At 38.5% G+C, this 22,824-nt stretch overlaps 1 protein-coding gene across 1 annotated transcript in view; it reads left to right on the plus strand.

Annotated features, from left to right (window-relative positions):
* Ankle2 (ankyrin repeat and LEM domain-containing protein 2) overlaps nucleotides 1-22,824 on the plus strand; it is a 668,076-nt gene that overhangs the window by 485,389 nt on the left and 159,863 nt on the right. Inside the window, exon 8 of the mRNA XM_068383147.1 lies at nucleotides 4,012-4,168. Within this exon, the coding sequence (XP_068239248.1) occupies nucleotides 4,012-4,168 (157 nt within the window). The remainder of the gene's footprint in view (nucleotides 1-4,011; nucleotides 4,169-22,824) is intronic.

The following is a 22,824-nucleotide window of genomic DNA, read 5'->3' on the forward strand; positions in this document are numbered from 1 at the left end:
CCCCTGGTGACTTTGCTTCCTTTCTGTTCCACCTCTTAGACGATAGAGAGCTCCAGCCATCAAAGTTTTTGTCATATAAATCAGTATTAACAGAACCTCTCAAGTGTGTATTAGACTTGGTTCTAGACTAGGACATGTTTCATAAGATCACTCCAGTTTCTTTGTATCAACTATCTCCACCAATTCTCATTGTATTTTGGTCTCTGGATAGGGTGCTTGAGTTTTTCGTAAAGTTAAATCGTTCCTCCATTTCCCTTAAAGAACTTTAGCAAAAGCCATGTTTTAATAGCTTAAGCCTTAGGGGCTAGAGTTGGTGAACTGGCTGCCTGTCAGAGGGACTACGAATTCATTACCCTATTGTGGATTGTCTTCTAATCCTGACCTCGGGCCTCCTCTTTCTAGCCAAAAATTAGAACCCTCTTCAGAGACAAGATCTGCTTTACATTTTGGCTCTAAAGTTGGGAAATAGTAAGTTCTGTCCGTTGTCAACCTTATAACTATATTTATTAAGCTCCCCACCCTCAAGGTAATTTGTTTCAAAATAACTAGACCAAGAAATCCCTCTCAACAGGGGCTATCCATATTTTAGTGACCTCTGTCTAAGTAGCTGATCCTGTTTCCATCCCTAAAACCCATGAGAGAAAAAATCACTTCTCCACCAGCAGTCTTTTACTAATGGGCAATTTCAGGACATGCAGAGCTTTGCAGGTTTATATGGGCATAGGGTGTTCATTAAACACTACCTGAAACAAATCCAAGCAGTACAACATTCTTGTGTTGTACCTAGGTTGTTCAAGACCCATACAGGTAGTTACTCGGAGAGAAGGACTTTTTCAGTCAGGTCCTTCAACAGAAACATAATGACAGGCAACCAGTGTTCCATGGAGTCATCCAATATGAGGTGAGTGTCACGGTAGTTTTTCTTCTCATCTATACAAACTTGTAGTTGTTGTTCGTTATTACCTGGTGGTAGATGGATGTCTGTGATGGTAAAGTGCATAATTCTACTCAATTTTGACAAAGGAAAATCTATTTCTGAGGAGGTAATAGCTTCATGCACAAGGGTAGGACAGTAGATTCTCACTTGGAATTAATAGATGGTACCTGGGCGCAAGTTGGTGTTCAGATAGACTGGTCCCCAGTTGTAGCATCGGTTCATTTGGGTATGTGATGATGATGTAGTAATGACGTCACTCATAGCATACAGTTTTCAGCTTTGCAGGTGAGATTTTTGAGTTCACGAGCACTTGAACCCGAAGGCGTTTTTCAAGCACATCGATTCTCTGCATACACTGGCCGTAGAGTAAGGGAGCCAATACTTCTTTGGTATTTATGTCATATTAGATTCCCTGTTGTAGCCTTTCACAGGAAATTTCTTGGAAGCCACACAGCTCCTCCCCAAAAATAAGTTTAGCCTTCATCAAAATTCCTATTGTCAAATTTTTGAGGAAAGAATATTTTCATAACAAAAGAAAATCTTTTTTTATGAGCTCTACAGGAAAATACAATACTGTTACTTTTCATCTATGACCTTTGATCTTCCTAGTTAACTCTACAACTTTAATTTACCGTACTCCTTCCATTTAAGAACAGATCCTTTGGGAATGGAATGTATTTTATTGAGGCCCTGTGACTCAGATGAGAAGGCTGTTCAGTACCCTCAAAGCTATTGCCAAGACAAATAAATGAAGAAAATATTTACACACATTTAGAACTTTTAAAGTTAGGGTGTCTTTCACACACATTTGTTTTTAAATAAGTAAATTGATTAAAAATACATTGTTATTTTGCCGAAGTCAAATTTCTTTTACAAGGCTCAAAATGGGCTCAAGCAGACTCTTCACCTAAAAATTCAGCAAGAGATTTGAGGTGGACACTTTGCTTCTGCTGCTCACGAATCAAGACCTTTCTGGCAGTACAGGGTATGTGTACATCTGACAAGTGATCTGTAACCATTGGCACATGATTTTGTAATGCTACCAACTAAAATGTACAAGTAGTATGGGGATACCCAGTACTCAATCTAATTGAAGTAACCACAAATTTTAGTTGCTATGAAAACATTTAAGTTAAGGACTGTTATTATCCCTGAAGTCTTAATAAATATTTTTATTATTAGCAGAAAGAGGAACAGCCTCTTTATTTTGTTAATTCCGTAAAAGGTGTGACCTAATTGATCTTTTCATATTCTAATGAGAAATTATTGTCATCATTATCCTAAACATTTTTATGTCTACCCCAGCTTTCAGGGAGTTGGATTGGAAATTGATTCTCTCCATTCTCTTCAATCCTGTACTAAGCCATCCAGGAATCCTATCTCGTGTAAGTCTTCATTGATTCCCATTTTCCAATTTTTTGGGACTATCTTACAGGTCTTTGTCCTACCACTAACATATCAGTGTTCTTCTCACCAAATGTTTCAGAGGGAAAAAATATCAATTCAAATACCCGAGCTTCAGTCTCAGCAGAGCTGCTCGAGTATTTACTAGAATTAGGGTTTTATCTACTCGGTATACTTATCCTTTTATAATTAGAAACTGGCTAGTACTAGCAAACTCCATTCAATGGATTCTGAAAGCTCAGCAAATTATTCTAAATCTGTTCAACTTTGGGATTCTTATAAACCTTGAAAGGTCATAGTTGATTCCGACCCAATCAATTCTTTATTTGCGATGGAGATAGCCTGAGTTCCTTTTTGGGCTTCTCAATCCAAGAAAATATTTGATTCCCTCCTACAATCTCTGAAGGAATTTAAAAGGCAGTAGCTTCTTCCACCTCGGAAGTGAATGAGGCTGTTAGGCTTCATGATGCCTATAGAGAAGTTTGTCCATCATGATCAACTGGAGATGATATCACTTCTGTTCCACCTCAAGAAGTGGTGGGACCTCTTCCCATAAAAATATTTTGATATCTTCCTTTTGAGTTCCAAAATGCTTTTTGTCAGTAGCTATTTCTGTTTTCTGAGGCTCCCAGCAGTGGCTGTGGAGCCACGCTAAACAAACTTTGTTAGTCAGGCTTGTGTAGTTTGCAAGAAGCAATTCCTCACATTAGTTTCATACTGCTAGAATTACTGAGGACTCTCGCTCTAGCAGAAGATATCGGGATATTAAAATCCTTTGCTGTGATCGATAATACCAGCACTCTAGCTTGACAAGAAAGCAAGGACGCACCAAATTCTCAGCCCTATTCCTCTTTGCTCAGGATCTTCCTCGTTGGATAGAAGTAAGAAATATCTTCCTTGATCCATGGTTTGTAACAAGTACACAAAATATTCGGATAGAGCAGGTAAACATAGTGGTCTCATCTTCAGGCATGCAAGCTACTGTAGAAGTTTTGGAGAAGCCTCAACAGTCCCAGACCCTCTAGCCTAGGCAGTAGAGACAATATTCCATGGCTGATAAAATCTCAAGTTGTATGCCTTCCCACCATTAGGTTCTGTAACAGTTCATTCTCAACTTCAGAATATTGATCAATACAAGATTAATGTTAATAGCTATGTTTTACCTACTTTTCCTCCTCTCATTCTTGTTGTCGCTTTTAATCTATTTTAACAATGAGAAAGATAGTCACAACCAACTGATGGGTCTAAAGGCTTGCATGCATAAACATTTTCTTTTGCTATTTTTTTTGTCAATAAAACATAAGAATATACATGTCTGAGGTCATTCTGACTGCAGATGAGTTCTCTATATGATTGATGAGATTGTGTGAAAAACTTAGTTTTATAGGACAAAAAATTAATTTTTCTAAGCCAATGCACTTTCATGTTTGTCATAAATCTTCCTTCTGTATTCATTACACAAACCATTTTACATTGAAATAACCTTGACCTTTATGATTCAGTGGTATCCTTAGTTTCCAGTTAGCATTACAGGTGAAGTCATGTATTTTTTCTTATTCTAGCTTAAATTGTCTGAAATCCTTGTTATGGTCAGATTATGCATATAAGGTAACACTCAAATTAATATTGGAACTTTAATAAAAATGTTAATAGCATATTTATACTTTTAGGCAATGACAACAACAGAAATCTTGGAGACTCAAATTTAAGTAGAGCAAGCCTAAGTACTATGGGAGAATTGTGCCAAGAATTAGAGGCTCTACGTCTTAATGCCTCTCTTTCCCCGCAGCTGGATTCCTCAGGTCAACCAGTTATAAGTGCTAGCAGGTAATCTTGGAATTTGACCATGAGTTTTACATACAGTACATTGAAATATTTAACCTAGCATTAGTATGATTTATCCCAAATTTTTGTGGCTAATGTGATGTGTGATCTCCAGGGATTTAACTGTGCAAGTCTTATAAAGGAAATCCAATACAACACAAATACCAAAGAAATATTGTTTCCTCAGCTCCTGCAAAGCATGCATTCCTTGTGTGTAAGAGAGACCTTCAAATTCAGGCACTATTGAAAGCAACGCTGTATCTCTAATGCTAAAACTATTGTTGACACATCATCACCAAAAATCATCATTTTCTGCTGGAGACAAACATATGCCCAGTCACCATCTTTTTTCCTGTTGTGAAACCACAAATAGTGTTCCCAGTTTTTGGAAAGTAATTTCAATTGATTTAAAGTTTGCTGGCATCCTGACATCTAAGGTTGTTGATGCAATTTTGGGAAGTAAGGCATCTCTATTATGCTTAAGTAACAGCAATAAGGTTATGATGGGTAATCCACTACTCGTAATAAGATCGTTAAGGTAATAAGGATTATGTTTTTGTCAAGTTACTGTCGATAGTGTTATTTTTTTTTTTTTTATTATTTGTATGACATTATGAGCCTCTATTTCCCTGCCTTCTTGACAACATAGATGGGTTTAGTTTTTTCATTCCACCTTTCCAGTGAAAAAGGTGATAAACCTTTCTATTTGGATATTAATTTTACAATTCCTTATCGTAATATTTTCATCTTCCGTAACGTAGTAACTTCCTTTTTATAACTTTAGTCAAACTTACGTAGGTTTGTTTATTTAATTACCTGTGTACTCTAACAAGCCTTTTTACCCGATTATCATGTTTAACATAGGAGTACATATAGATAGTGATGGTTATGATACTAAATGGGAGTTTTAGTTCAGTCTTATTGCTCACCTATTATTATGAGTAGGCTAGCATAGCTTAAATGGGATTTATGGATGATTATTTTTTTGAAACAGTTGTTTGTTTAGTAACATTCAGTAGTTAACTGCTAATATTTTTATCATTATTATTATTTCTAGCTAAGCTACAACCAGTTGACTTTACAATGTGTCTGCCGCCTTGTGTCGACATGTCAGTCTTTTACTGGCTACGAGAAATAGTTTCCGCCTCCCAGCTGCTGCCGCCTTGGGGGCAGCTTTTGTTGATCCAGGCAGTATGATGCGTGAACTTGCCTTCTTAGGTTGTAATAAATCTACTCTTGAAGTTCTGGTGTTCCTTTGATGTGATCCTTTCCTCCATATTCCTACCACAGCAGTATTATGTTTTGCTTCATAAATTGCTGCAGATTTCTGACCTGTTTGGCATGTGTCCTAATTAATTTTTAGATTTAGCCATTCTGTGGTGGGAGGTTTATTTAGGTTAGGATTGATTTCCTTGACTAATTTAAAGAAGATATGATTTTTTTATGATATGTACTCATTGCAATGTCTTATCACTACAGGTCGCTGATGACATAGAGAGTTCAACGGTCACCTGTACCAGGTGGGTCAAGTTACCCTGTGGCCACAAGGCCTGCCGGAAACATGCTGATTACCATGTTTCCAAGGGATCCGTTGCAATCTGGAACCCTACCAGCTACCATACTTGCATGGGTCACCTTCAAAATTATCTTCCTAATCGGGTATTTGAATATGTAGAACTTCAAAAGTTCAAAGTTGGAGCAAATGTCTTTATGTTGACCAGGCTGACATGAGTCTTTTTTATAGTTTATATATGACATATCTGTTTTTGACGTTGTTAATAGTTTATATAGGACATATCTGTTTTGACGCTGTTACTGTTTTTAGAATGATATATTGTTAATTTATTCTCATCATTTATTTATTTCCTTATTTCCTTTCCTCACTGGGCTATTTTTCCCTGTCACAGCCCTTGGGCTTATAGCATCCTGCTTTTCCAACTAGGGTTGTAGCTTGGCTAGTAATAGTAATAATAATAATAATAATAATAATAATGACGTCTCCTTGAACATTTAAGATAGACGTCGAAGGACGCTCCGACACTGGGTAAGAGGCTTACAGAAGAACTCTCAACAAGGTGCCCCTTATCTTCCTTCTCTGGAGCAGAAGAACCTATTTCCCAAGGCTGACGTGTCCTCTGTATTTGGTCACTAGTTACCAACGGTCCAACTCCTGCCAGCACCAGCAGATCATGCGGATGATGAAGTCCGGGACGCTCTGCAAGTCATGAGCCTGGACACTGACAACTCGTCTGCTACTTCTTCTTTGTCGTCAGAGAGGGAGAGGATCCTGCTGACCACGGAAGCCTCAGAAGAGTCATTGGATGTGCATTAGGTGAATGCAGCTCCTAGCACCTCTTTACATTTCTACCTAAGCCTCAGCTTCCACCTCCACCCCGGTTCTGACGTTAGAGAAACCTTCGCTTCCCAGTAACTTGGACTTAATTGCATCCTTGAAAGCTTTCATGGAGAATCTAACCGCCAAATATGAATGTTCTCAAGCAGACCTAACAACGAGGATAAAGGCTTTACAACAGGCACCTGTTTCTAAGGCTCCCCAGTTTCAAGCCTACCAGAATGCACAGTTAAGAACCCTTGTCGCTATGCTGAGAATATGTCCTTGACCGAGAGTTCCTTCATATTGGGGATGTTTTGGGTTCTAAGCCAGTTTCGGACTTGGAATTCTTTCCATCGATTGATAGCTATCCTTCCTGCTATGTAAGGCTTAAATCGGAAGCGTCCATTTTCTGATAATACGATCCCTAAGGAAACAATCATTTTGGATTATAGCAAGGCTCAATCCTTTTTGGTTAGGGAGTTAAAAACGGCTGAATTCACCAGTACGCAACTTTCTGCCTTTGGCAGGAAACAGGCCTTTTTTGTGGCCCCCAAGGATATTGTCTTCCCTTTTACCTCTAAGAGCTTAAAGGCCATGATGAAAGCAGTAATGGAGGACAGGCCATTCCCAGTTCTAGAAGAAAATAAATCTGTCTCTATAGGCCTTCCTTTTGATTCAAACATCGGGGAGGACATCCATCATACCTTCACTGTTGGAAAACTAGATAAACACATCGGAGGCAAACTTGTTAATTAGAAACTGCCTAGGATTCTCGAATACCTATTGAAGGGAGAACTGTAAGCTAAAGAGAGACTTTCTGTCTCTTTATCCTTCCAATCTTATCTAGAGATGCTTATTGGGAACTATTCCAAATCTGACCTCTTCCATTTTTCTTAGGGATCTCCATGCTTTCTACCTAGCCAGAAGACCATGTAGAGAACGTCTTCTAGCCCCTGCTACGATCAGAATTGAACCTAGAAAACTGATTGACTCTAATATGTGGGGGAAGGATCTCTTCCCTGAGAAATTGGTAAAAGAAGTCATGGACGAAGCGGCTCAGGAGAATGAGAGCCTTATCAAAAAGTGGGGTATATCCTCTAAACGAAAATCTACCCCCAATGAAGGACCTCAACGCAAGGTCATGAAGCTCAAAAGTCATTTCAAGGGAAGTAAATCCTTTCCTGTCGCGACAGCCTCAGTTACCGCCAACCCTCAGACTGTGTACACGGTTCCCCAGCAATCCGTTTCACTGTCTCCACCCTTCAACCCGGTGTACAAGAGAGCTACCACCACATTTTACCCTGCTGAAGCTCATAAGAAGTGCTCCGGTAACAGGGGAAGGTCTGGAAGAGGCGGTCAAACTAGATGCCTAGGAAGTAGAGACAAGACGACTAAAGTTTCTGTTCCTTTGCAACAACAATGAGGAGCTTCTGGTGGGGGGGGGTGACTTTACCTGTTCAGGGATCAATGGGAGTTCGATCCCTGGGCTCACAGCATAGTCTCAAAAGGGCTAAGCTGGAAATGGAGACAGAAATCACCCCAGTTCAAGAGGTTCTTTCAACCCACGACCCTCTTTTTGGAGGATTATGTTCAGGAGCTTCTCCGGAAGGGAGTCATCCTTTGCCCAAAATCCATGAACTTTCAAGGGCAGCTATTCTGCCTGCCCAAGAAATATTCGAACACTTCAAACTATTTTGGACTTGTCCCCACTAAACAAATTCATTCAGAACGACAAGTTCCAGATGCTGACTATCTCGCAAATACGGACCCTAATTCTCCAGGTGGCCGACACCGTCTCCATAGATCTTAGAGACACCTATTGGCATCTTCCGATAGTTTGGCGCTTCTCCCCCACCTTGATTTGAGACTAGCAAGAAAGGCCTACATATTCAAAGTTATGCCCTTAGGACTCAGTATAGCTCCAAGGATTTTCACGAAACTAGTCAAGGCCATTGTCTAATAACTTAGGAACAGAGGCGTTCAGGTGATAGTGTACATGGATGACTGGTTAGTAGTGTGGGCTGCAACGAAGTCGAAATATCTTCAAGCAACCCTATAGGTCATGACCTCCCTGCAATCTCTACTCTTCCAAATTAACCTCGAGAAGTCCAGGCTATCTCCATCTGGGAAATTCCAGTGGCTAGGACTTCACTGGAATCCAGAGTCACACACCCTTTCTCTACCACAAGGCAAGAGAAAGGAAATCGCAAACTCGGTTAGGTGCATACTTCGTTCTCAAGTACTCACCAGCAGATAGCAACAAGAAAGGGTCTTGGGGTATTTACAGTTCGCTGCCATGACAGACCCAATCCTGAAAGCAAGACTCAAAGAGGCCACTAGAGTCTGGAGAAGAAAGGCATCCAATGCTTAGAGAGATCTTCGCCACAAAACCCCAGTCTTTCTGCGGAAGCAGCTCAAGCCGTGGTCCACTGCCAAGAGTCTATTGAACTATGTCCATCTACAGTTCCCTCCTGCTTCCATGACTATTCCCACGGACACCTCAGAACAAGGTGGGGGGGGGACACTCGTCTTCCAAGAGTATGCATGGACATTGGTCGATCGCATTTCAGAAGTTTCACAGCAATGTTCTGGAAGCTATGGCAGTGATTCTGATTCTAAAGAGACTATGCCTAAAGACGAAATCACACATCAAATTGGTCATCGACAACACAATAGTACACTGTGTCAACAGACAGGGCTCCTGATCTCCTGAGATCAACCATGTAATCCTAGCCATTCTCTCTTTAGCAAAAAGGAGATGGCACCTTTCCGTAGTTCACCTCGAAGGGGTTCACAGTGTGACAGCAGACGCCCAGTCGAGACCCAAGCCTCAGGGAACAGAATGGTCTCTGGATGCAAAATCATTGTTTCATTCTAGAGCAAGTCCCAGAACTGCAAATCAATCACTTTGTGACGAGCTTCAACAAGCAGCTTCCCTGGTATGTAGCACCAAACTTAGATCCAGAAGCGACAGAAATGGATACGATGTCTCTGAATAGGTACCAGTGGTCTCACATCTACCTATTTCCTCCATTCAACCTCCTACTGAAAGTACTGAACAAACTGCGGACTTTCAAGGGAACAGCAGCTCTGGTGGCTCCCAAGTGGCCCAAGAGCAATTGATACCCTCTTGTTCTGGATCTCAAACCCCTCTCAATCCCTCTACAATCTCCAGTGCTGCCTCAGGTTGTTCAACAGATGACTGTCTTCGCTTCCTTTTGGATAACGAAAACCCTTTAGCTAATGATTTTCTCTCCCTCGTGGCTCAAAGAAAATTCGGATTTGCAAGGGAAAGAATATTCTTCATAGAAGAGTACAAGTCCAACATCACAAAACAACAATATTTGTCTTCTTGGAGAGAATGGGATGCGTTCATTAAAACTCATCCGCCCTCTTATATTTCTCTGGACTTCTGTATGTCTTTCTGTATTTCACTATATGATCAAGGTCTAGCCTCTACAACTGATTACGTAAGCTTTTAATATCAAACTCAATAGCAAGCTGTTCGATAAAATCCCTCAGGCTTGTGCTAAACTGAAACCTAATGCTCCTCCCAAAGCTATTTCATGGTCGTTGGAAGTTTGAACTTTAGAAATTTTACTGATTCAATACCCGATTAGGGAGATCATTCCACACATTCCACAACTTGGTCACAGCTGGAATAAAACTTCTAGAATACTGTGTAGCATAAAGCCTCGTGATGGAGAATGCCTGACTATTAGAATAAACTGCATGCCTAGAATTATGGTCAGAATTATGAAAAATCTTATGCAACATGCAAATGAACTAATTGAACGACGATGCCAAAGATTAACATCTAGATCAGGAATAAGAAATTTAATAGACCTTAAGTTCCTGTCCAACAAGTTAAGATAAGAATCAGCAGCTGAAGACTAGATAGGAGAACAATACTCGAAGAAAGGTGCAAAGAAAGCATTGAAACACTTCAGAATAGACTGATCACCGAGACTTTATCTATAAGCCAATTTCTGGTGCAATTGAAGAAGACACAAACCTAATACAGTGATACCTCGGTACTCGACCATAATCCGTTCGAGATCCGTGTTCGACCTCCGATTTGTTCGAGTACCGAATTTTTTTTCCCCATAAGAAATAATGGTATATATTCTATTCCGTTCCCAAGCACTCGAACAGGCCCAAAATATTAATAAAACGTGTACCTAAACAACAATAATTATCTAAATGTGTATGAAATTGGTCAGAAAATCCTATAAAACAATTTTAAACCATTTACTGTACTAAAATAAAACAATTTTAAACCATTTTCTGTACTGTAGTGAACATACCTTTGAGCAGCGGTTCGATGGCATACAGGGATGGATGTGGAGAGGATGGAAGGGGGAGGTTACTGCTTGGAAGGAGAGTCCCCTTCCATGATGTGGCGGGGTAGTTCTCCTTCAGGAGTTGTTTCTCTCTCCAATGAAAGGGTGGGCAGATCTATTTCAGGGGTTTCTTCTCTTCTTTGTCTCTTCTTTGGAGGAGAAACAGGCTTTGATGTAGCAGCTTTCTTTTCTTTTGTGAAAAACTGGTCTATTGTTAATTGTTTCTTCCTCCTCTGCAGTATTCTTCGAAAATGATACATGACACTATCATTAAACATATGCACTGCCCGGTTTGCTACTGCAATTTCTGGGTGGTATTTTTCAGCAAAAGCCTGCACATCTGCCCACTTGGAACAAATTTCATTGATGAGAGAACTTGGAACATCCTCCCTTACCTCATCCTCTTCTGAAGATTCCTGCTCCACAATCAGATCCTGCTGCTGTTGTTGTTGCAGGTGCAACAATTCCTCCACAGTCAACTCGGTAGAATGGCTTTCTACAAGCTCATCAATATCATCCTTGTCGACCTCAAGCCCCAAACTCCTGCCCATGACAACAATTTCCTCAACGACATCAGTGTCATCAGAAATTACAGGGGTAGCAGTGCTTGGACCCGCCTCTGGTTGGAAACCTTCAAACTCCCTCTCTGTGACACATGATGGCCACAGCTTACGCCAGGCAGAGTTCAATGTCCTATAGGTCACACCTCGCCAAGCTTGGTCAATCATGTTAACAGAGTTGAGGATGCTGAAGTGTTCCTTCCAGAATTCCTTTAGGGTCAACTTCGTGTCACTGGTCACTTCAAAACACTTTCTGAAAAGGGCCTTGGTATAGAGTTTTTTGAAGTTTGAAATGACCTGTTGGTCCATGGGCTGGAGTATGGGAGTAGTATTGGGGGGCAAGAATTTGATTTTGATAAAGCTGTATTCTTCTTTCAAGTCATCCTCGAGACCTGGAGGATGTGCAGGAGCATTGTCCATAACCAGAAGACATTTCATTGGCAAGCTCTTTTCAATGAGGTAAGCCTTAACCTGGGGGGCAAACACTTCGTTTATCCACTCAGTAAAGAATTGTCTTGTGACCCAAGATTTAGTGTTCGAGCGCCACATAACTGGTAGTGCACTTTTACAAATATTATTTCGTTTGAACACCCGGGGGTTGTCCGAGTGGTACACTAACAAGGGTTTGATCTTGCAATCGCCACTTGCATTTGCACACAGCAACAATGTTAGCCTATCTTTCATTGGCTTGTGACCTGGCATCTTCGTCTCGTCCTTGGTAATGTACGTATTGGCTGGCATTTTCTTCCAAAATAACCCAGTCTCATCACAATTAAAGACTTGTTGTGCGATCAAATTTTGTTCATTTATGTACCGATCGAATTCCCCCACGTATTTATCGGCTGCAATTTGATCCGAACTAGCTGCCTCCCCATGCCTAGTAACACGATGAATACCTGTTCTATTACGAAACTTTTCAAACCAACCCCTGCTCGCTTTAAATGTAAATGAATCACTTTCACTGGTACTCGGACTTTTCTTCACTAATTCTTCATAGATATGCAACGCTTTTTCACAAATGAACGCTTCACTAACACTTTCCCCGGCCAACTGTTTTTCTTTAATAAATATTAAAAGCAACTTTTCCATCTCCTCAATCACTTGTGGCCTTTGCTTAGTTACCGCCGTAACTCCCGTTGCAACATTCGCCTTCTTAATCATTTCTTTATGCTTTAAAAACGTAGAAATGGTCGACTTCGCCATTCCGTATTCTACCGCTAAATCGGACACTCGTACACCATTCTCATATTTCGCTATAATTTCCTTCTTCAACTCGATCGTTGTTCGCACTGTTTTCCTCTTCTCCTTCCCCTTAACACTCATTACTTTCTTGGGACTCATTATGAAAGCTAAAAAAGCAATTAAAAGCACTGAAAATCACTAAATCACAACGAATGCTGATCGCGCGTTGTCTGAGTGACGCTCTCGAGAGAACTGATGCTTCCCGAACAAGCGAGAGTGGCCGAGATGGCGCGATCATCACAAAGCCCATGCGGTCGTCACGTGTTCGGCTGGTCGAGTACCGAATTTTTGGTCGAGCACCGCAGCAAAAATTTCTCGAAAATTTTGGTCGAACTCCGAATTGTTCGAGTATAGAGTCGTTCGACTACCGAGGTATCACTGTATGTTTCTTAAAAGTAAATTTTCTGTTGAGAATCACACCTAAAATTTTAAAAGAGTCATACAAAGTTAAAGAAACATTATCAATACTGAGATCCGGATGTTGAGGAGCCACTGTCCTTGACCTACTTACAATCATACTTTGGGTTTTGTTAGGATTCAACTTCATACCCCATAATTTGCACCATGAACTAATTTTAGCTAGATCTCTATTAAGGGATTCAGCAACCCCCGATCTACATTCAGGAGATGGAATTGATTCAAAGAGAGTAGCTTCATCTGCATATGCAACAAGCTTGTTTTCTAGGCCAAACCACATGTCGTGTATATAGTATGAAAAGTAATATTTAGACAGGAAAGCATATGAGGCTGACAGAGCTATGAATTCAGGGAGTGGCTAGGGTGTAAGAATTGCTCATAGAATTATAAATGAAATTTCTACTGGAGCAAAAAAGAAGAGAGATGGATCCATTATAACAACAGGAGATAAAGAAAAGCAATGTTGGATGGAAGACGTTAGTGTGGTCATGAATTGATTGATATACCTGAAGCTGAAGACCTTGATGTGCCCATAAATGAATTCAGTGTGTTTGAAATCGAAGCTTTCATTAAAAAAAAACTCAGGAGATGGAAAGCTTCTGATTACGATTGAATAATGCTGAGATGATATTGGCCGAAAATTGAATGACTCCCAGAATACTGACAAGATTATATTGTAGAATGTGGCATGAAGAGGCAAACCTAATGAATGGAAGCTAGGAGTGTTGGTGAAAATGGCAAAAAAGGAGATATGACTGATTGCAATAATTACAGAGGCATCACGCTTACGTCAGTTGTCATGAAAATATATAGTATGCTCTTTCTAAAAATACCATAGAGAAAGATTGATGAAAAGCTGAGAGATAAACAAGCAGGATTTTGAAAAGGTAGAATTTGTACTGACCAAATTTTCATTTTAAGACATGTGGTGCATCTTTGTGTAGAATATGAAAATCCACTTTTGATGGTATTTGTGGAATGTGAAAAAGCCTTTCATATTGTGCACCAGTCAATTTTGTGGAGAGTCCTACGTTATTATGGAGTTCCTCTTAAATATGTAAATGTGAGCATAGCAAGTGCAAAATGAATGTTTGAGGAGTCTTATCAAATGAATTTCTGGTGATCAGTGGAGTACTCCTAGTGATTTGTTGTCACCTATATTGTTTATCTTCTTCATGGATTTTGTAATGCTTAGAACAGTTAGGGTTGGGGGTTAATGATTGAACTGGATTGGTAAGAGGAAATTATCTGACCAAGAGTATGCTGATGACGCTGCCCCTATTAGTAGAACACCGCAGGACTTGCAAAGCTTGCTTACCAGAATGCAAGAAATATCAAATAAGGTTGGACTAAAGATAAATAGAAGAAAGACAGATGATGAGAATGAAATATGCAATGGAAGAGGTAATATCATAGGAAGAAGAAAGGATTAATGAGGTGGAATCATTTAAATATTTAGGAACCATGATCTCTAATGCAGGATCTTTAGAATGTGAATTGAAGGAAAGATTGAAAAAGTAAATCAGATAATGGCTAGGTTAAGTAAAATTTGGAAAGGAAATTGCCTGAAACTACATATAAAAATCAGGCTATATATCAGTTTAGTGAGATTGTGTTGTTTTATGGATATGAGTCATGGTATGACAATGAAACAATATCTAACAGATTTTGTAGATTTGAGAACAAAGCCCTGAGAAGAATATTGTGAGTTAAATGGCAGGACAGTATTATAAATGAAACTATAAAAGAGATTATCTGAGTGCCATATGTGGATGAAATCATGGTGAGGGGTAGATGGAGATGGTTTGTGCATGCTCTTTGCACTCCCCAAGAGAAATTACTTAACCAAACTTTCAAGTGGGCTCCACAAGGCACTAGAAGAGTTGGAAGACCTAGGCCTACATTTCTGAGGATTAAGAGACATGGAGTAGGAGATGATAAATGTAGAAGTATTGATTCAAAATCTCAAGATAGAGACGACTGGCGAAATCTAACCAAGTTCCTTTGCATCAGTAGGCATAAATGATGATGATATGTGTATATTTTTATTTATTTGTTTTTATTTGTTAGTTTCTTAAATGGCGTGGATTTTTCCATATTTGTCCTTACTGCCTGATTAGATGAATGAGAGAATGGATCAAGTTTGAGAGGTATTTGCATTCAAAGCTATATGTGAGAGTGCTGGATGGTCTCAGCCATCCTGAAAATTATTTTTTTTTTCTTTTTTTTTTTGGCAGAACTGTTCTTAAGGTTTGTGTCATTGAAATCTGGGGGGATCCAATCTTTGAGGCAGTACTCTCGAATTCTGGCTGGAAGCCTATAATTACAGATTTGGGGAGGATGCTTCCATATTTTTTTGGTCTCCGATCTAACAAGCGGGGTTAGCTTACATTTGTGCCTCTATATCTGTTTTGGTGCTTTCCCATGGGTAGGGTTTAGAGCGGACGATCTGGAAGTATACTCTCATTATGCTGATAGTGGAAAATGCACATTTCCTCTCCAATGTATAATACTTTCTTAATATTCTCAAGCAAGTAAACCAACCAAAGACTAAACCATCCCCTGGATATGCTGACTCCCTCCCCCTTAGCACTGTTGATGACCTCTGTCAATTAATTTTAAAAAAATTTGGTTGACGACGTAGGAACTAGAAAGGACCATTCTTTCAATATTTGGAAATCAAATAATTTGGGTAACACAAGGAAACTGAAAATCCTACATGTTACCCAAATTCCAATAGAGACTAACTATGATGTGTTATATAAAATATTTGAATGCTAAGGCTAATAAAAGAAATGAGAACTAGACTTGAAGATGATAAAAGTCATTATTGGATGTCATTTAATAATCCTGATGAAACACGCTGTGATGTTATGAATATTAGAATTAATAATTTGAAAATTAAGGATTCACTGTGTGATGTGGTACCAAAAGGTCAAGACCTGCAGACTAGGTTGATAAAGACTTGAGATAGTTATGCCTTCCCAGAGAAAGCCAAAACCACTAGTGTGGCTTGTTACTCATTTTAAAGGGGATACTGGAAATTATTTTAGGATCTGCAAATTCCTTCAGAAGGTAGAAATCATCACACCTGGAGATATAACTCAGTTTGGAAAGAATACTTATCTCCTACATGCCAAACCATACACACAATCCATTATATTATCAAATATAAGGACAAATAGCAAGTTGGATATCAAATCCCATCTAAACTTTAGCTATGGAAGAGAAGTAGTTTTCAATAGAGATTTTTATAGATTTATGAAAGAGGAGATACTAGCCATGTGTCCATTAACAGTGTGGGAAATGCATTAAGTACTTGGAACATCAATCGTTATTCTTAGTTTCTAAGATGCTGATAAGCCTTTTCACATTGATATAAAAAATTAATGGATTAAAGTTCGTTTTAAATAGAAGCCGCTGCAATGCATTATTTGTTTTACCTTTAGGCATCCTTCTAAAGTTTATGAAAATTAAAAAATGTGTAGCACTTGCTCCGAACTTTACCATGGAGAATGTACACTTGCGGCTAGGTGTTTAAACTGCAATTTGAATCATAAATCTACTGAAATGAGCTGCCAGCAATATAAGTTAGAAAGAGGCTGCCCTCAATAAATCCAGTATCGAACATGCATGTGTGGGGCATGGCAAGAGACTATTGAATATATCAACAGCCTATGCAAAGGCACTGAAATCATAAGGAAAAATGCTGAAAGAGTCATCCAACCCACGTTTTACTGCCAGTAGTTCCCAAGAGAGAAATATGCCAACTTCTGATAACATGCTGCATGATAGGGCAAGAATATTGCGGCTAAAGGCTTTGCCTATATGTATTAAACCTTTGTCCCTTATTACAAAGGATAGTACTAACCTCTCTTAGACTATCTTTGCCTGATTTGATGGAAGTTTGACTTAAAACAGAGTTATCAGGTGCACATGTAGTGGAGAAGATGCTGAAACCTGGTTACTCAACACTTCTTAATCCTAAAAGAGAGACCTCCATCACTCTTACCCCCTTCCATTAAGAACACAAAAGTTATAACATCAAATAGATATGATGTTATGTGTGTTGATATTCCAGATCAACAAGAAAAAAACTTAAATCAATAAAAAATTTCAAGTTGAGGTTCACCATCCCCTACAACAATTAGGTCAAAAGAACATAAAGAAATAGAAAAATGTAAAACCTAATATATCAAGACCCTCTTTAGAGAAGCCTACAGGAAATAATGTAAAATAAAAAAAATATTGCTAATGGGAAGACTCCATGCAAGGTGTCGTCCTGAAAATAAGCAATAATTTTTTCCTCCATTTTGCAATGAAATTGTCAGGGTTTATTGGCTCATTATGAAGAACTTGAGCTCCTTATTCATGAGCAATCCCCTTTAATTGTATGTCTACAGGAGAGCAAGCTTGATGCTAATACTCCTTTTCCACGAGAGTATGTCAGATATGGGACACCATATGAGCAACATGCAGGGAGCCATGCGGGAAGTCTTAAATACATTCATCGAGGTATTCCCCAAATATCTTTGCCTATTTTTACCCCTCTGCAGAAAGTAGTTGTACAAATTGATATAGGGAAAAGATACATAATTTGCTCTTTTTATTTGCCTCCAAATGACATCTCATATAATGATTTAGTACAGGTGAATCAACAACTCTCTCAACCTTTTCTCTTACTGGGAGATATGAATGGTAGACATCCTTTATGGGGCGATGTTTTAGCAAACACATGGGGCAATATTTTATCATCAATTATGAAAAATGAAGATGTGGGACTACTTAACATAGGAGAGCCCACACACTTTTATGTTCAGACAGGTACCTTGTCATGCATTGACCTATTTAGTTGCAAGCTCTAACTTTCTTCTCAATTTTGAATGAAGAATATTTGATGGTTGTCTTACTAGTGATCTTTCACCAATCATTATATACACCAACAATGATCCACCCTTACAGAGGTTGCCACAATCGAACCTTGACAAGGCAGATTGGTATAGATTTCAGGAGTTGAGCAAAATTGAAGGTAGTACAGAACAATATGAAAGGGTTGGTGGTGCCTTAGACCTATTGAATAGAATTTACACAGAAGGAGTCAATTTGATTCCCAAAACCATAAGCTTATTCAAACGGTGACTTGTCCCCTGCTGGTCTTCAGAACTAACTGACCTGCACAGAGCCACAAGAAAATCTTTAACTTGATCGTGCAGCTACCATACAGAGGAGAATTTGATGATATACAAAAAATGTAGAGCACAGTTCTGCTGTGCAATGAAAAAAGCTAGGTGCCAGTCTTGGATAGCTTTTGTTCCCTCAGTCAATAGTAGAATACCACTGTCTTTTATATGGAGGAAAGTAAAAAAGATAGCAGGCAAATTTACCCCCCAACCTACCACCAGTGTTGAAGGTAAATGGTCAGTATGTGAGTGGAGCAACTGATGTTAGCAATGCTTTGGCCAACCATTTCTCCAATCACTCATGCAAGTGTGAAGCAGCTCCTGGTCACCAGTATGGTAATGGTAAATTTTACAACAGAGAAGGAGGAATCTTACCATGTTCCTTTTACTGAAAATTCCTTATGCAATTATTAAACATTTACCTTTTAATACTAAGTTATTCATTCTAAGCATTATTAACAAAATATGGCATGAACATAGTTGTTCAGGTGTTTGGGAACTAGCCATTATTTTAGCATTTTTAAACCTTGGTAAAGATAAGTTTTTAGCAGCAAACTATCTACCAGTCACATTGACATCTTGTTTATGTAAAGTCGTGGAGAATGTGGTCAATGCGAGACTGGTGTGGTACCTGGAGAAGAAAAGTATTTTATCAGCTATATAATGTATATTTTCTTTAAATGTACTCAACAAGTGATTTGTTGGTACAACTTGAGTCCTCTATGTGTGAAGCCTTTGCTTCCAAACAACACCATGTAACAATCTTTTTTTTTTCACCTTGAAAAGGCTATGATACTACATGGAGATATAGTATACTTAAAACCATTCATAATAGGGGATTGAGAAGAGAGCTACCGTTGTTTATTCAAGTATATGTTTCACATAGATTTTATCAAGTTACATTACTGTAAGTGAAACTGTCAGAGTGGAAAAGTCAGTAAGAAGTTTTCCAGGGCAGTGAGCTAAGTGTAACCCTATTTACATTAGCCATTAATGGGACATCTTCTGTTATTTCCCAAGATATTCTCTCTACACTCTTTGTAGATGATCTCTACATATCATTTGCTGGAGCTAGAATTGAACTCTCAAATGACAAAATTATTCACTGGTCTGATATGAGTGGATTTAAGTTTTTGACAAGCAAAACTGTTGTCGATTTTTGTCGTATTCGAGGAGTACATCCAGACCTGCATAGATAGCCTACATCAAAGGTCAGCAGTTCCCAATTGTAAGTGAAGCTAGATTTTTAGGATTAATATTTGATTGCAGGGTGATATGGGTTCCTCAATTGAAAGCCTTCAAAGTAGAATGTCTTGAGGCTCTGAATTTTTTTTGAAGATTTGTCTCATATGTTATGGGCAAAATACTAAACTATCTTAAAGTTATACAAGGCCTTAATTTTTTTCAAAAATTAGTTATGGGTGTGAAATATACTCCTCAGTTACCCCAAGCCAATTAAAGATTTTAGATTCTATACACTGTACTCGTATCAGATTGGCCTCAGGAGCCTTTAGAACTTCAATTATCCCAAGCCTCCTGGTTGATGCAGTAGAATTACCTTTATACCTTTACCAAAAGTCTTCTATTGGTTTAGATTGCAAAGACTTTCAAATTCTGTAGCCTATCAGTCTGCAAACCTTGTAATGCATTGTAGATATTTTGAGTTGCACTTAAAATTTCCTCGACCTTATGGTTTTTTGAGTAAAACAATTAGTAAACAGTCTTGATGTACCTAGAAATAAAGTTCTTCCATTCAAGATATCAACTCCTCCATGGTAATTACCAAAGAGATATTTTTCCGTAAATATTCTACAAATATGAAAATGAGTATGACTGACATAAAATCCAGGTCCCTTTTTATGGAACATGTTGAAGAACATGTAAAATTTACTTTTATATGCATACTGACGGCATCCAAATCTGATGCTGGCGTTGGATTCGGAGTATATAGTAGTGCTTTTAATTGTAGTGGTGCACTTCTTCCAGTGTCTTCTATATTTACTGCCAAACTATATGGCATACTAACTGCTTTGAAAAATTAGCATTGAAGAGGAGGGAAATTTTACCATTTTTAGTGACGCAAGGAGTGTCCTACAAGCTATAGACATTTTTTTTTTATTCCAGTAACCCTTTAGTTTTAAGAATTTTAGAGTGACATTTTATTATTGGCCTGAAAAGTATAACAGTTTGATGTGCTGGGTTCCGGCACACGTATGTCTGCAAATGAGAAGGCAGACTTACTAGCAAGGAATGCTATAGTTTGAGTTGCTACCAAGAACGTATCCCATCCTATGTAAAGATTTTTTTATCTAACTTTAATCATTTTTTTTTATGATTATTGGCAATAGCATTGTGATTGTTTTGTTGGAAATGAGATGAAAGAAATAACGAATGTTATATCTCCTTGGAGGTATAGCATGATGCTTCGAAAGTTGGAGACTACTCTTTGTCGTCTCCGCATTGGTCACACTCAGCTCACACACAAGATTCTGCTGACTGGCTAATGCCAGCCATATTGCGATGACTGTTTAGTACTCTTAACAGTGAGGCATTTAATGACTGAATGCCCAACTTTTAGCACTGCAAGAAATATATATCTTTTTGAGACAGGTGAGAATGGCAGATTCATCCTTGCCAAGATTCTTAAACATGATGTGCTTTTAATTATAGTGGTGCACTTCTTCCAGTGTCTTTGTATTTACTGCCAAACTATATGGCATACTAATTGCTTTGAAAAATTAGCGTTGAAGAGGAGGGAAATTTTACCATTTTTAGTGATACAAAAAGTGTCCTAAAAGCTATAGACGTTTTATTTTTTTTATTCCAGTAACCCTTTAGTTTTAAAAATTTTAGAGTGACTTTATTATTTGCCTGAAAAATATAACAGTTTGATTTGCTGGGTCCCGGCACACGTATGTCTGCAAATGAGAAGGCAGATTTCCCAGCAAGGAATGCTGTATTGAGTTGCTACCAAGAACGTATCCCATCCCATGTAAAGATTTATTATCTAACTTTAATTATTTGTTTTATGATTATTGGCAATAGTATTGTGATTGTTTTGTTGGAAATGAGATGAAAGAAATAACGAATGTTATATCTCCTTGGAGGTATAGCATGATGCTTCGAAAGTTGGAGACTACTCTTTGTCGTCTCCGCATTGGTCACACTCAGTTCACACACAAGTGTCTGCTGATTGGTCAACGCCAGCCATATTGCAATGACTGTTTAGTACTCCTAACAGTGAGGCATTTGTTGACTGAATGCCCAACTTTTAGCACTGCAAGAAATATATATCTTTTTAAATTCATCCTTGCCAATATTCTTAGACATGATGTGCTTTTAATTATAGTGGTGCACTTCCTCCAGTGTCTTCTGTATTTATTGCCAAACTATATGGCATACTAACTGCTTTGAAAAATTAGCGTTGAAGAGGAGGGAAATTTTACCATTTTTAGTGATGCAAGAAGTGTCCTAAAAGCTATAGACATTTTATTTTTTTTATTCCAGTAACCCTTTAGTTATAAAAATTTTAGAGTGACTTTATTATTTGCCTGAAAAATATAACAGTTTGATATGCTGGGTTCCGGCACACATATGTCTGCAAATGAGAAGGCACACTTACTAGCAAGGAATGCTGTAGTTGAGTTGCTACCAAGAATGTATCCCATCCCATGTAAAGATTTATTATCTAACTTTAATTATTTGTTTTTATGATTATTGGCAATAGCATTGATTGTTTTGTTGGAAATGAGATGAAAGAAATAACGAATGTTATATCTCCTTGGAGGTATAGCATGATGCCTCGAAAGTTGGAGACTACTCTTTGTCGTCTCCTCATTGGTCACAATCAGCTCACACACAAGTTTCTGCTGACTGGCCAACGCCAGCCGTATTGCGGTGACTGCTTGGTACTCTTAACAGTGAGGCATTTGTTGACTGAATGCCCAACTTTTAGCACTGCAAGAAATACTGTATATATCTTTTTGAGACAGGTGAGAATAGCAGGTCCATCCTTGCCAAGATTCTTGAACATGTTGTGCTTTTAATTGTAGTGGTGCACCTCCTCCAGTGTCTTCTGTATTTACTGCCAAACTAAATGGCATACTAACTGCTTTGAAAAATTAGCGTTGTAGAGGAGGGAAATTTTACCATTTTTAGTGATGCAAGAAGTGTCCTACAAGCTATAGACTTTTTTTTTTTTTTTATTCCAGTAACCCTTTAGTTTTAAAAATTTTATAGTGATTTTATTATTGGCCTGAAAAATATAACAGTTTGATTTGCTGGGTTCCGGCACACGTATGTCTGCAAATGAGAAGGCACACTTACTAGCAAGGAATGCTGTAGTTGAGTTGCTACCAAGAATGTATCCCATCCTATGTAAAGATTTTTTATCTAACTTTAATCATTTGTTTTTATGATTATTGGCAATAGCATTGTGATTGTTTTGTTGGAAATGAGATGAAAGAAATAACGAATGTTATATCTCCTTAGAGGTATAGCATGATGCTTCGAAAGTTGGAGACTACTCTTTGTCGTCTCCGCATTGGTCACACTCAGCTCACACACAAGTTTCTGCTGACTG

This window comes from Palaemon carinicauda, chromosome 11 (genome assembly GCF_036898095.1).
Source record: "Palaemon carinicauda isolate YSFRI2023 chromosome 11, ASM3689809v2, whole genome shotgun sequence".
Taxonomy (NCBI): domain Eukaryota; kingdom Metazoa; phylum Arthropoda; class Malacostraca; order Decapoda; family Palaemonidae; genus Palaemon; species Palaemon carinicauda.